At 42.5% G+C, this 13,430-nt stretch overlaps 1 protein-coding gene across 1 annotated transcript in view; it reads left to right on the plus strand.

The window, feature by feature from the left end:
- Window positions 1-3,883: 3,883 nt before the first annotated feature.
- Window positions 3,884-13,430, plus strand: part of LOC121389084 (collagen alpha-6(VI) chain-like) — a 27,798-nt gene continuing 18,251 nt past the window's right edge. The window contains exons 1-4 of the mRNA XM_041520699.1: window positions 3,884-4,016; window positions 9,332-9,928; window positions 12,559-12,570; window positions 13,373-13,430. The exon at window positions 13,373-13,430 is cut by the window's right edge and continues 135 nt beyond it. Of these exons, the coding sequence (XP_041376633.1) occupies window positions 3,884-4,016; window positions 9,332-9,928; window positions 12,559-12,570; window positions 13,373-13,430 (800 nt within the window). The remainder of the gene's footprint in view (window positions 4,017-9,331; window positions 9,929-12,558; window positions 12,571-13,372) is intronic.

Consider the following 13,430-nt stretch of genomic DNA (forward strand, 5'->3'; position numbering starts at 1 on the left):
ACCCACGACACAAGCACATCAGGTTATCGCTCTATTGAGTTAGATCCCGCCACCCAAAACAGAGAAGTTTGTTTTATTTAACGACACCACTAGAACATATTGATTTATTATCATCGGCTACTGGATGTCTAACATTTGGTCATTTGGATATATAGTCTTAGAGAGGAAACTCGCTACATTAGAAGCAAAGATTAGCCCAATGTTCCCACCGACAAAAGGCGAGTGCTTTACCACTAGACTACGTCTCGACCTCATAAATGAGAAATGCAATGCACTGGTGGTTAAGTACTTCCTGCTCTCGACTGTCGAGTAGGCGTAGGTGCCAAGCATAAAGGTCAGTTCATACTTGTCGACCTCATGCGAAACTGAAATTATATTTTTTATTAGGTAAACTAAACAGAATTGAATGAACGGGCACTAAATTTAATATGAATTGTATAAAAGTATGCTGAATTGACTGAAACATGAAGATGAACTACTCACCTTCGAGAGTGGGCTGTGAAGTATGAATCTAACATAACACAACATATCCTGATGTAGCTGAACGTAACGTAACGTAACGTAATTCTAGGCTGAGACAACCAACTGTCACAACGAAGTTGGTCAACTCGCCGATCTCTCGACTGTTACGACTGTCCAGTTGTTAGTCTAAGCGACCCGTTTTAATCCAGGAGTCGGGGAAATCACAACACAGCTGTCAAGTTGGCCAACTCCGTAGTAACAGGTGATAGTATGAGAATGCCATAAGACAACATATTGCTGGATTCTAGTCAGCAGGTTCGTCGATTTTGTCCCTGTCCGTCAACATTTTAAAATGTTTAAAACATTCACAGCGGTAGCTACCACAGCGATATATATATACTAAAAATAATACCGCGCCGCCTCAACTAATAACATTGTAATGCATCATTATTTTGTGGGTCCAGATGAGATCATTTGAGGTCATTCATGTTGTCATGGCTATATGGAAAATGTGAAGGAAGGCATTTGGGATACCAAGACAAATGACGGGGCACCATGGCAATGAAAAAGGATCAAGGTTGATGAGGAGAACATAAAACCCCCACAATAATCAAGTGTTTTCTTCTCACTTAAAAAAGAAAGAAAAAGAATTGGTTTCCCTTTTCACAAGTTAGTCCGTGTGCTCTTTTTCCCTTACCCCCCCCCCCCCCCCCCCCCCAATAATTTTTTTTTATCTTGGGCCCGCTCCCGGACCTGATGTCCTCTAATTAAAACGAACAAAACTGGGCGAGCGATCGAAGTTGCTTACTAGACCGGTGTTTGTGCCTAAACGTAGGATGACTGTGACGTGATAGCAGACGATGGTACCAGTTAATTGTAGTAAGAGACCGCGATGTCTGTTTTGCATCATGCAGTTTAGTTTAGCTGCAGGTGTTTGCTTTCTTTCAAGATTCAGCTAAGATAGACTGCAGTTTTTGAAGAAAAAAAAAGTCCAATTAAACGGTGCATCCGTATGTGCTTTCGTTTATGTTACAATTCGCATCCAAGTGTTGTGTTTAACTTGTACATGGCATGCACCAGCTTTTATAGACAGATGTTTTATTACTGTAGACACCTGTCGTGTCAAATATCATGGGCGTAGGCTGGGGGGGGGGGGGGGGATGGTGTTCGGGGTGTTCCGACGAACCTCCCCCCTCCCCCCGCTGAAGCAAATGGTCCACTTTCAGAACTAAAACATACATGTTTATATATATATATATACTCTTCAAAAGAAGAAACGCAAAACCACATTGTCGTAACATTTGGAGAATTGATTTAATTATTGAATGGTGAGTCCGATAATTACCAAATGTTGCAGGATTGTTCACAATTCACTCTAGTCCATTGTGAGTAAGTGATAGGACACACCACCAAGGTCAAGGTCATCTGGAGTCAATACCGGGTGTGGCCTCCGCGTGTGTTGACAACTGCCTGGCACCGCCTGGAACCGCCTGCCCATTGAAGCAACCAGAGTACGGATGACGTCCCGGGGGATGGTGGCCCACTCGGCCTGCAAGGCTGCTGCCAGCTCGGGCAGGGTTTGGGGCTGTGGTTGTCGCTGTCGGAGGCGTCGGTCCAACTCGTCCCATAGATGCTCAATTGGGTTCAAATCCGGTGATATCGATGGCCAAGGAAGGACATTAATGTTGTTGTTCTGTAGGAAAGCCGTTGTGAGACGTGCTGTGTGAGGCCTGGCGTTGTCATGTTGGAACACTGCGTTGGCGTTGGCCATAACTGGAACGATGTGTGGCCGGAGGATCTGGTCAATGTAGCCCTGTGCATTCAGGTTGCCCTGCACGTGGACCAGGTCAGTTCTGCCAGTGTGAGATGGCTGCCCACACCATGACACTACCCCCGCCGAATCTGTCCACTTCCTGCACGCAGTTTGCCGCATAACGTTCACTACGACGCCTATACACGCGACATCTTCCATCATGACGTCGGAGCAGAAATCGGGACTCGTCACTGAACCACACCTGTCTCCATCGCAGTTGAGGCCATTGTCGATGAATCTGGCACCACTGCAGTCGGAGTCGACGGTGTTGTGGTGTTAAGATGACACCTCGAACTGGACGTCTGGCACGAATTCCTACCTCACGTAGGCGGTTCCGTACGGTCTGGTCGGATATCCTGCGCAAACCTGGTATTGCTGCGGCTGTGGAGGTGGCAGTAGTCAATCGTTCCCGAAGGTGGCGTACCCGGATGTAGCGGTCCTGCCCTGGGGTAGTGACCCGTGGTCGACCGGATCTAGGGAGGTCACGTGTTGATCCATGTTGCTGGTAACGGTCCCACAGTCTGGAGATGGTGCTTGGGGACACATGGAATGCCCTGGCAACGGCCGTTCTGGATTCGCCTACGTCTAGTCGGCCGATGGCATTGTTTCTCTGCGGTTCACCGAGACGTGGCATGTCCTGGATTGTCAACTGTCGGCCAGATACAGAGGCCAGGCAAGCGAACACCCTGCACTTTTATACTGTCGGTGTTCATGTTGCACGTGCAGACAACGCACGTGCAGTGGTGACATGGTTTGTACGTGGCTGCGTTTTTGCGAATATTCACATTTTGGAACTTTATTGTACAGTAGCTGCGTTTTATCGAATGTAACCGTGGGAATGTGTTTGGGACATGCAATGACCTTATATTCACAAAGCATGAACCGGTAGGAAACATAAAATCGGAGTTATAACCCATTTGTACCCTTTTGCGTTTCTTTTTTTGAAGAGTATATATATATGGAGTTTCTGGTGGTGCAAAAACAAAATAGAAAAATGGTCCACTTGGTTCATATTCGAATCCCCCACCCCCCATCCCCAGGTCCAGATCACACTACGCCCCTGAATATGCTGTCATGAGCAGTACAATTACAATATTGCAATACATACAAACGTGGGCAGGGAAAGTGAAAGCGCTCCTCACTGATTCTATATTTAGCCGCTGGTTTCTTGGTTTATGTTTGCACAACCGATTGAAATAAAATGCAAAACAGAATTACTTTTGAATATTTAACACACGCGTATTATGATTTACTTTCAAGTATGCTAATTAGTTAACTACTGTGCAAAACTGTTAATATGCATGATGTGCTTCAGAGAAAATAACTTTGCATAATATCGCATTTCATACTCAACGTGCATCCAAACGTGTAAATAGCTGAGTGTCGTTAATTACACCAATACCTTAAATTATGTGGAGCCATTTAAGATATTCCCATACTTCTGACCAGTGCCAGCTCTTCAGGCAAAGATGGGGGTGGGGGAGGGGGAGGGATCCGTTTGTTCCCTCCTCATTCCGCCGTGCATTGCTATATAATTGTGCTGCAGTACTTTGTTTTAATTTCGCACAGTAAGGTGGTGGGGAGTCAGAGTTGTTGGGAGTCAGAGTGATGGGAATCGGAGTGATAGGGAGTCAGAGTTGTGGGAGTCAGAGTGATGTGGAGTCAGATAGATGGGGAGTCAGAGTGATGTGGAGTCAGATAGATGGGGAGTCAAATAGATGGGGAGTCAGAGTGATGGAGAGTCAGATAGATAGGGAGCCAGAGTGATGGGGAGTCAGAGTGATGTGGAGCCAGAGTGATGTGGAGCCAGGTTGATGTAGTGCCAGAGTAGTGGGGAGCTAGAATGATGGGGAGTCAGAGTGATGTGGAGCCAGAGTGATGTGGAGCTAGATTGATGGAGAGCCAGAGTAGTGGGGAGCTAGAATGATGGGGAGTCAGAGTGATGGAGAGTTAGATAGATGGGGAGTCAGATAGATGGGGAGTCAGAGTGATGGGGAGTCAGATATATGGGGAGTCAGATAGATGGGGAGTCAGAGTGATGGGGAGTCAGAGTGATGTTGAGTCAGATAGATTGGGAGTCAGAGTGATGTGGAGTCAGATAGACGGGGAGTCAGAGTGATGGGGAGTCAGAGTGATGTCTCCCATTAAATGGCGAGGTCTGTAAACTTAGTGTCATATAATCAAAGCATGATTATGTATGTTAGCTTTAACAACTAGAGGAGTGACGAAATCATCAATTAAAATGCAACTGGGAAATAACAGTCCTTTTACCATTTTGGCCCACTACTGCTGCTACTACTACTACTACTACTACTACTACTACTATTACTACTACTACTACTACTACTACTACTACTACTACTACTACTACTACTATTACTACAACTACTATTACTACTACTACTACTACTACTACTGCTACTACTACTGCTACTACTATTACTTCTACTACTACTACTACTACTACTACTACTACTACTATTACTACTACTACTACTACTACTACTACTACTACTACTACTACTACTACTACTTCTACTACTACTACTACTACTACTACTACTACTACTACTACTACTATTACTTCTACTACTACTACTACTACTACTACTACTACTACTACTACTACTACTACTACTACTGCTGCTGCTAATCCTGCAGCTGCTACTGCTGCTGCTACTACTATTTTTACTACTACTACTACTACTACTACTACTACTACTACTACTACTACTACTACTAAGTACTACTACTACTACTACTAATATATAAACTAGTACTATGACGATGACGACGATGCTGACGATAACGTCATTCACCAACAATTTACTTAAGTCTGGAACCAATCTATAAGACATAAGTTGGAGACACTCCTGTAACCAACTCCACCCTTTGGGACTAGGAAGAAGCTGCCTACTTTTCACGATAAATGATGACTCACAGTCATTGGCTACCCACACTGGTTCCGGATAACAAAAAACAAATACACCACAAGACAAACGACGTATACAAAGGGTTTTTTTTTTCGGTTGTAATTAAGAACTTGCTATTTCAGCCTAATATAGAATAAGGTAGCCACTTATGGTCCATAACAAGAAGATAAAAATAAGATATCCCACAAAACCAAGAACTTAAATAAATAAAGCAGAGCATAATTCGGTGACAGTGCCGGTATATATTTTGAAGAATAATGTTTATAGGTGTGCGTGTATTACATTACACCTTTAGACAGTATGCGCAATTTGACGTACACCCTTCTTGACTTTTCTAGCGTATGGGCAAGAAGTTCTTTTTAATTGAAACAGGGTTACACCTGCAAATTAAATTCGCGCAAGTCACACCGCTGGTCATACGGGTTCCATATCACGAACATCGGAGCATGTTAGGGGTTAATTTTATTTGAACGAAACAATTTCTTGACGATTGTCAACATTTTTCAAGGAAGTGTTTGCTGGTGGGGATTTCGTACCAGATTCCACCAGGATTCGACTGTTTGTTTGCGTTATTACGGAGTTGATTTAAGAGCGAACCTCAAATGTAATAATCAGTTAACTACTGTTACAGGGCCACGGGTAAACGACACCGGTCATGATGTGGTCCACGCTGGGTGTTATGTTGCTGATTACCTACACCAATGGACAGAACTGTAAGATGTTGTTGCAATATTATATTATTTTCTTTTGTTCTCTGTTCTCTCTCTCTCTCTCTCTCTCTCTCTCTCTCTCTCTCTCTCTCTCTCTCTCTCTCTCTCTCTCTCTCTCTCTCTTTCTTTATCTCTCTATATTTTTTCTCTCATACACACACACACACTCTCTCTCTCTCTCTTACTCTTTCTCTCTTTTCTCTCTCACTCTCTCTCTCTCTCTCTCTCTCTCTCTCCTCCCACTCTCTGTTTCTCTCTCTCTCTCTCTCTCTCTCTCTCTCTCTCTCTCTCTCTCTCTCTCTCTCTCTCTCTCTCGCTGTCTCTCTCTTTTCTCTCTCACTCTCTCTCTCCTCTCACTTTCTGTTTCTGTCTCTCTCTCTGTCTGTCTCTCTCTGTCCTCTGTCTCTCCTCCTCTCTCTGTCTCTGTCTCTCTCTCTCTCTGGTCTCTCCTCTCTCTCTCTCTCTCTCTGTCTCTGTCTCTCTGACTGTCTCTCTCTCTCTGTGTGTGTCCCGCATCCTCACTTCACACACACACACACACACACACACACACACACACACACACACACACACACACACACACACACACACACACACACACTGTCTGTCTCTGCCCGTCGTTTGTCTCTCCGTACTTTAAACAAAAAGAGTTTTGTAAGTGTTTGTCATGTTTTTGTTTTTTTTAATATGTTCATGTTTATTGATAGTTCTGTGTAATATTGGTTTGTTTACTACGGCATCAAACACTGATTTCATGGACTAATCATAACGGATTTTAACAGTTATTATTATTATTTATTTTTTAAGATATCACTTTTAGTGATGTTCCAATGTTCGATTATAATTTTAAAAAATGGATCGATTTAGGTCTACTAATGTGATGATCGATTATGAGAACCCATATTGCCAGTAGGCATAGGTCGATTTTTTGTTTAAACTCGATTTTCGAGGGGCGGGACGTAGCCGAGTGGTAAGGCGCTCGCTCGATGCGCGGTCGGTGTTGGATCGATCCCCGTCGGTGGGCCCATCGGGCTATTTCTCGCTCCAGCCAATGCACCACAACTGGTATATCAAATGCCGTGGTATGTACTACCCTGTCTGTGAGATGATACATATAAAAGAACCCTTGCTGCTAATCGAAAAGTGTAGCCCATGAAGTGGCGACAACGGGTTTCCTCTCTCAATATCTGCGTGGTCCTTAACCATATGTTTGACGCCATATAACCGTAAATAAAATGTGTTGAGTGCGTCGTTAAATAAAACAATTCTTGTACTTCTTCGATTTTCAATATTTGGTCCATAGTTCGGTTTATTCACGATACCTTCCAACTATCACAAATGCATTTTAATAGTATACACTATAATAAGGGAAACAAAATTTATTTTAATGGACCATGGTCACTTGTAAAATAATAATTGTTTAATATATGTATCATAAAAAAAACCCTATGTCTTGATTAGAAAACAAAGATACAATTTTGTTTCACCAATTTACCACGCCATTATATAAACATGTCATGTGCTCCCGAGTAGAGTGCTGTGATTGGCAGGAACGCCTAACCGCGTCATTAGGATTCCCAGCAGAGTGCAATTTACGGGAACACTATGATGATAACTTGTTTAACGTGCCCATATACCACTAGGGTTTCGAACACGCCCATCCCGAGTCCGACCTCCGATAAGATCGGTGACCTGACTCGGGATGGAGGGGGGGGGGGGGGGGGGGGTGTAGAGTTGAAAATGGGCAGAATTTTGAAAATAGCAATTAGTAAAAAAAAAGTTAATAGAATAAATTTAAAAAAAAAAAAGAAAAAAAAAGAATTGACTGCTCGGCCGAATAATATTTATATAATTTGGAGCATTTTAGAAGGACGGTCCAAAATTAAATAAGAAAAAGAAGAGAGGATCGGACTATTTAATAATAATTAAAAAAAAGAGAGTAATTTCGACATAATCTTTTGAACGCAGATCTAAAAGTTTAAAGTCCGATCGATATGTCCACGTGAGTGGCCTCGTTAAGGCCGTTTGGGTGCACAGCTTATAGGGACGAGATGGGTTGCATCCCGTCAAGAAAACCCCTAGATTGACAGTCGATAGACGTTGAAGGTGTAGTGCTGTGCTGAAATACAGATCTACGGGAACACTAATGTACAATTTATAAACGGAAACAATCGGAATAAATCGGTGCATCGAACCATGGCCTAAAATCGAGAATATCGTGAACCGCGATTAATCGTCATGGGACACTGGTTGGGACGGGTGAGGATCAGACTCATTTTACCGAGGGTATTCGGTCTTTCGACTCAAACACACCAGGCAAATGCGCTACTGGGTTAGATCATGCCCACTGCCGTAGCGAGGATTTTGTGTGGGGGGGGGGGGGGGGGGACCATATTGAGGGGGGCAACCCACACTATGTATGTGTGTGTGTATATGTATGATTTAAAAAAAAAAAAAAGTTAACAAAAAGGTTTTATGGGGGGCATCCTCCGTGTCCCCCCCCCCCTCCCCTACCCCACTGATCCCGCCCACCAAAAATGAAGATATAAAACATTTTTAAAACGGGATTCTAGTATGTTGTTAGTGCCAACGAGACCCCGTGCAGTAAGATGATGTTGATTAGAACGTGGGTTTGCTAATTTGTCTTTGTATGGAATATACAGATTATGTAACAGGACAGTACTTATTGTCAAATAGCTTAAACATCAACTTGGTGAATCCAGAATTCAATATTGGTAGTTCAACGATTCCCGCAAAGGACAGTTCACAATTAGCGTAATGCATGCTTAATGATTTACGTTCCTATGTAATCAACGTAGTCTATGCGTTTATGACGTCATAATACAGTGACGTTAATCCTTTATTTTTAATATTTATATAATTTCTTTCTTTAGTTATTTTTTTTATTATTTATTTATTTTTTCTAAAATCGGGACGGGTGTGAAAGTTTTATTTTTTATATTCGTGATATTGAAAATATGACTTATCGAGCAAAATATGAGAGAGAGAGAGAGAGAGAGAGAGAGAGAGAGAGAGAGAGAGAGAGAGAGAGAGAGAGAGAGAGAGAGAGAGAGAGAGAGAGAGAGAGAGAGAGAGAGAGAGAGAGAGAGAGAGAGAGAGAGAGAGAGAGAGAGAGAGAGAGAGAGAGAGAGAGAGAGAGAGAGAGAGAGAGAGAGAGAGAGAGAGAGAGAGAGAGAGACAGACAGACAGACAGACAGAGACAGACACACACACACACACACACATATACGCACAGAGACACACAGAGACACACAGAGAGGGGGGAAGAAACAGAGAGAGAGACAGAGATCGAGCGAGCGGAGAAGATGATCTAGGAGCTTTGTTTAATAGCTAACTGTTCCATGATGACTTCAATGTTATTTTAGACTAGGTACGGCTCTGATGTCCATTATATTCACAACCTGCATATTTGGTTTTATTCGTTTCAGCGTGCGGCAAAGCAGATTTCGTTTTTCTTCTCGACGAATCTGGAAGCGTTGGAGCAGTCGACTTCGAAACTGCTAAAACATTCGTGAAGAATGTCGCCAAGTCCTTCACCGTTGGCCCCAACGAAATCCAGATCGGTCTCGACACCTTCGCGTCCGACCCACGCAGGCACTTCAAGCTTAACCGATACACGACGTCGGCCGAGATACAGACCGCCATCGACGCCATCGACTACGTCGGCAGCGGCACCTCCACCGCCGACGCTCTGGCTTTCATGGTGAGCGACAGCTTCAGCGCGGCGTCGGGGGCGAGGGAAGGTGTCACCAAGATCGCAGTCGTCATCACGGATGGAGAGTCGAACGACAAAGCGGCGACGAGGACGCAGGCTAAGTTGGCACGAGAAGCCGGCATCACAATCCTGGCCGTCGGCGTGGGCAGCAACGTGGACGAAACCGAGCTGAATGACATCGCCAGCGACCCGGACAGCCAGTACGTATTCAAGGCGGATTCGTTTGACGCGCTGAAGACCATACAAGACGTTTTGGCCAAGACGGCCTGCGAAGGTAAAATAAAAGTTACAGTTTTGTTGGGGTTTTTTGTTTAATGACACTACTAGAGCACATTGATTTATTAATAATCGGCTCTAGGATGTGAAACATTTGGTAAATCTGACTTGTAGTCATAACAAGAAACCCGCACCATTTTTCCGTACTAGGTCAGGTCATAAGGCTTAACGTATACATTCAGAGCAAGCTTTTGTAGCGCACGCCTGTCATGGTTTCGACCCACGCCGGCTCCTCCGTCCAGGACAGGAAAGGAAAGGGTTTATGGATCGCCCGTGCGACATATATATAAATATGTATGTATGCCTACAAAATGTATATTTTTTGGCAAACAAATTAAATGTGTGTTTATAGGCAAGTGGAAGAGAGCTGTTCCTAATGCAACTAGGGATCTTTCTTATAAACTTTCCTACAGACAGAAAATCACATACCACGGCCTTTGACCAGTTGTGGTGCACTGGTTGGAACGAGATAAACCCCAATCGGTTGAATGGATCTACCGAGGTGGTTTAATCTTGTGATGCAAGCTCCCCAAGCGAACACTCAACCGACTGAGCTCCCCCCCCCCCCCCCACCACCCCCACCCCCGCGAAGGTAAGATGTCAGGTCATAGGTTTTAACGTGCACGTTCAGAACAGGCTGTTGTAGCACACGCCTGTCATGGACGCAGATGTCGACTTTCGCCGGCACCTCCGTACAGAACAAAAAAGGGTTGGGGGTGGGCGGGAAGCATGACAAGGAAGCGCAGGCAGCGCGACCAGGGATGTGGTCAGAACGATCAGAAACACGTTTAATATACAGCCACTAATATTTTATGCAGAAATTATGTAATTACAATCGTTAATTAGTCCATAACATCTTAAAACCTTTAAAGGGACATTCCTGAGTTTGCTGGAATTTTTAAGATGTTATGGACTAACAGAGACTTTTTGACGACTGTAATTACATATCAAATATATTTTTCTGCATAAAATATTAGTGGCTGTATATTAAACGTGTTTCTGATCGTTCTAATATTTGTACTAGGTTAAATTTCATTTTATTTCCTAAAAACTATTTTTTCGTTCGTACGAAATTATTTGAAGACAAATTCCAGTTTAGGCTTCTTACAAATATTACGACGACCAGACACACATTGAATATATAGACAGTGATATTCTAAACATGAAAATGTATTTAATCGTAAAAATATTTTATTAATCGGAGACATCTTACAATGCAACACACTGGGGAATGTCCCTTTAAGATGTATGCATGTATAATAATAAAGTACTGTGCCTGACATTACTAAGCCCAATGAATAGGGCACTCCGGATCATCGGAACCGTAATGTCCGCGGAGCCAACTACCAGCAAAGGGGACGCAACTCCGGAAATGTCTCCAAATCGCGAGCGTCTGCGTGGGCCCGTTTTCTTGAACGCGTTATGGTGATCCAGAAATGATGAACAGGCGATGAGGGTGGGATGCTGTAGGGATGGGTATGCAAGTCAGCATTGTTTGAAAGATTTACTGACGTGTTTGGAATTTTGTACTTTTTGCGTGCTGTGAGTGTTTGGTTGATTGATTGATTGATTGATTGATTGATTAATTTACTGCAGATCTGAATCTGAATGACAAAACAATTAACACTCAAAATCGCATCTCTGTACAACATGGAGTCTGTTTCAACAAGATGTTAGCCCTTCAGGAAGATTGTCACTAGAATTACAATTCTTCCTACTTTAATTGCGTTCACCGTGTCAATAAAAGAACTTTATGGAGATTAGCAAACCAGTACATCAGGAATATGAATACCAATGTTTACATTTACGCAAAATGCCAGTATCGCCGCCATTTTGGAGTTTCAAAATGGCTGCCGTAAAATAAAAAAAATCGGATATCTCGGCTTCTAATTGACATAGAAAGTTCATTTAAAATGCTAATCCTATGTTTTCGGGCCCAAGGAATCTGTATCAAAACAATACCCACTCTCAAAGCATGGGCCTATAATATTAAATGTAGATTGCTATCAAACATGATAGTTGTTACGTTCAAAATATATTTCTGGTGGTTAATTTAAGACATCAGTGATACTGTTGGTGGGTTAGTACCGGCTTCTGTTGTGTCGTGGTTAAGTCATCGAACATAAGGCTGGTAGGTACAGGGTTCGCAGCCCGGTACCGGCTCTCACCCAGAGCATGTTTTAAGGACTCAATGGGTAGGTGTAAGACCACTGCACCCTTCTTCTCTCTCACTAATCATTAATAACTAACAACTAACCCACTGAGCACGAAAATAAGTTAAAATGTAATGATGGGTTAGTGGTTGACTAGATTTAATTTGAATCGCCGGAAGGTGGTAATTGTCAAAATCATAGCGAAAAAAAAAAAAAACACTTTTGTTTCAGGACACTTCAGCGTATTTTAAACTATGACTATTGGCGTTCATAGTTATATATGAACATTTTCTCTATTGCATAACGTAGGTAATCCACTGTGTCAATTATAATAAATAATGAACGTGGTGAGAACTGTAAATAAATATTAATTTTAACAAATGAATAAGCAAATATACAACCTGAAAATGTATACAATATGTAACAGCTCTTTTTGTGATACAATTTGTAATTTGTTTTTTTATTTTTGTTTCAGTGTCACAGCCAGGTAAGACCCAAGTGGAATGGAATAACTGTGGGTAGAGTATGTAGGTAGAGTCCAGTATGTGTTTTCATTATTTGAGTCCAGGAAATGTTTTTCTATAGGCATTGGTAGAACAGTAGTCAAATCACCGAGTTTAAGACTGGTAGACTGCAGCAGTTTAATTTAACAACATTGTGTCCTTACCGTAACAATACAAAGTATATAATGCAGTAACATTGTCTCGTAGCAATATTAATTATACGGGCCGGATATAATATTGTCCCATGCCCCCTCCCCACCCAGGACGACAATGGGTTTTTTATTTGTTTGTTAGACTCTATATAAATAACTTAAATTTATGGCTCCATCACTAGATATTGTGCCACCACCCCACTCCAGTTATCGTTCCTGAGGGCCTATATGTTCATAATCAGTAACGTTGTGTTTAATGTAACAATATCGTGTCATGCCGTAACAATTTTATGTTGATAATGTAATAACGTTTTGTATAATGTAACATCATTGTGTCCATACCGTAACAATATTAATTCTATAATGCTGTGACACTTTGTTTAGTGTAAAATATAAAAAAACTTTGTGTCCATACCGTAACACTACCATGTCTATAATGCAACGACATTAATAGTGTCCATACCGTAACAAATTTATCTCTATACTGCAGTAACACTATGCAGGGATCGATACCCTGGTGTCCTCCTTGGATCCGCCTCTGTTGTGTATAATGTAAGAACTGCGTGTCCATACCGTAACAATATAATGTCTATAATGCAGTAATGTTGCAATATAATATTTATGTAACGTACAGAAACTAGCGAATGCGGTCACGCCGCACTGCAGAACGCCGTCACGGGGAGGATGTTAAA

The sequence above is a fragment of the Gigantopelta aegis genome, chromosome 14 (genome assembly GCF_016097555.1).
Source record: "Gigantopelta aegis isolate Gae_Host chromosome 14, Gae_host_genome, whole genome shotgun sequence".
Taxonomy (NCBI): domain Eukaryota; kingdom Metazoa; phylum Mollusca; class Gastropoda; order Neomphalida; family Peltospiridae; genus Gigantopelta; species Gigantopelta aegis.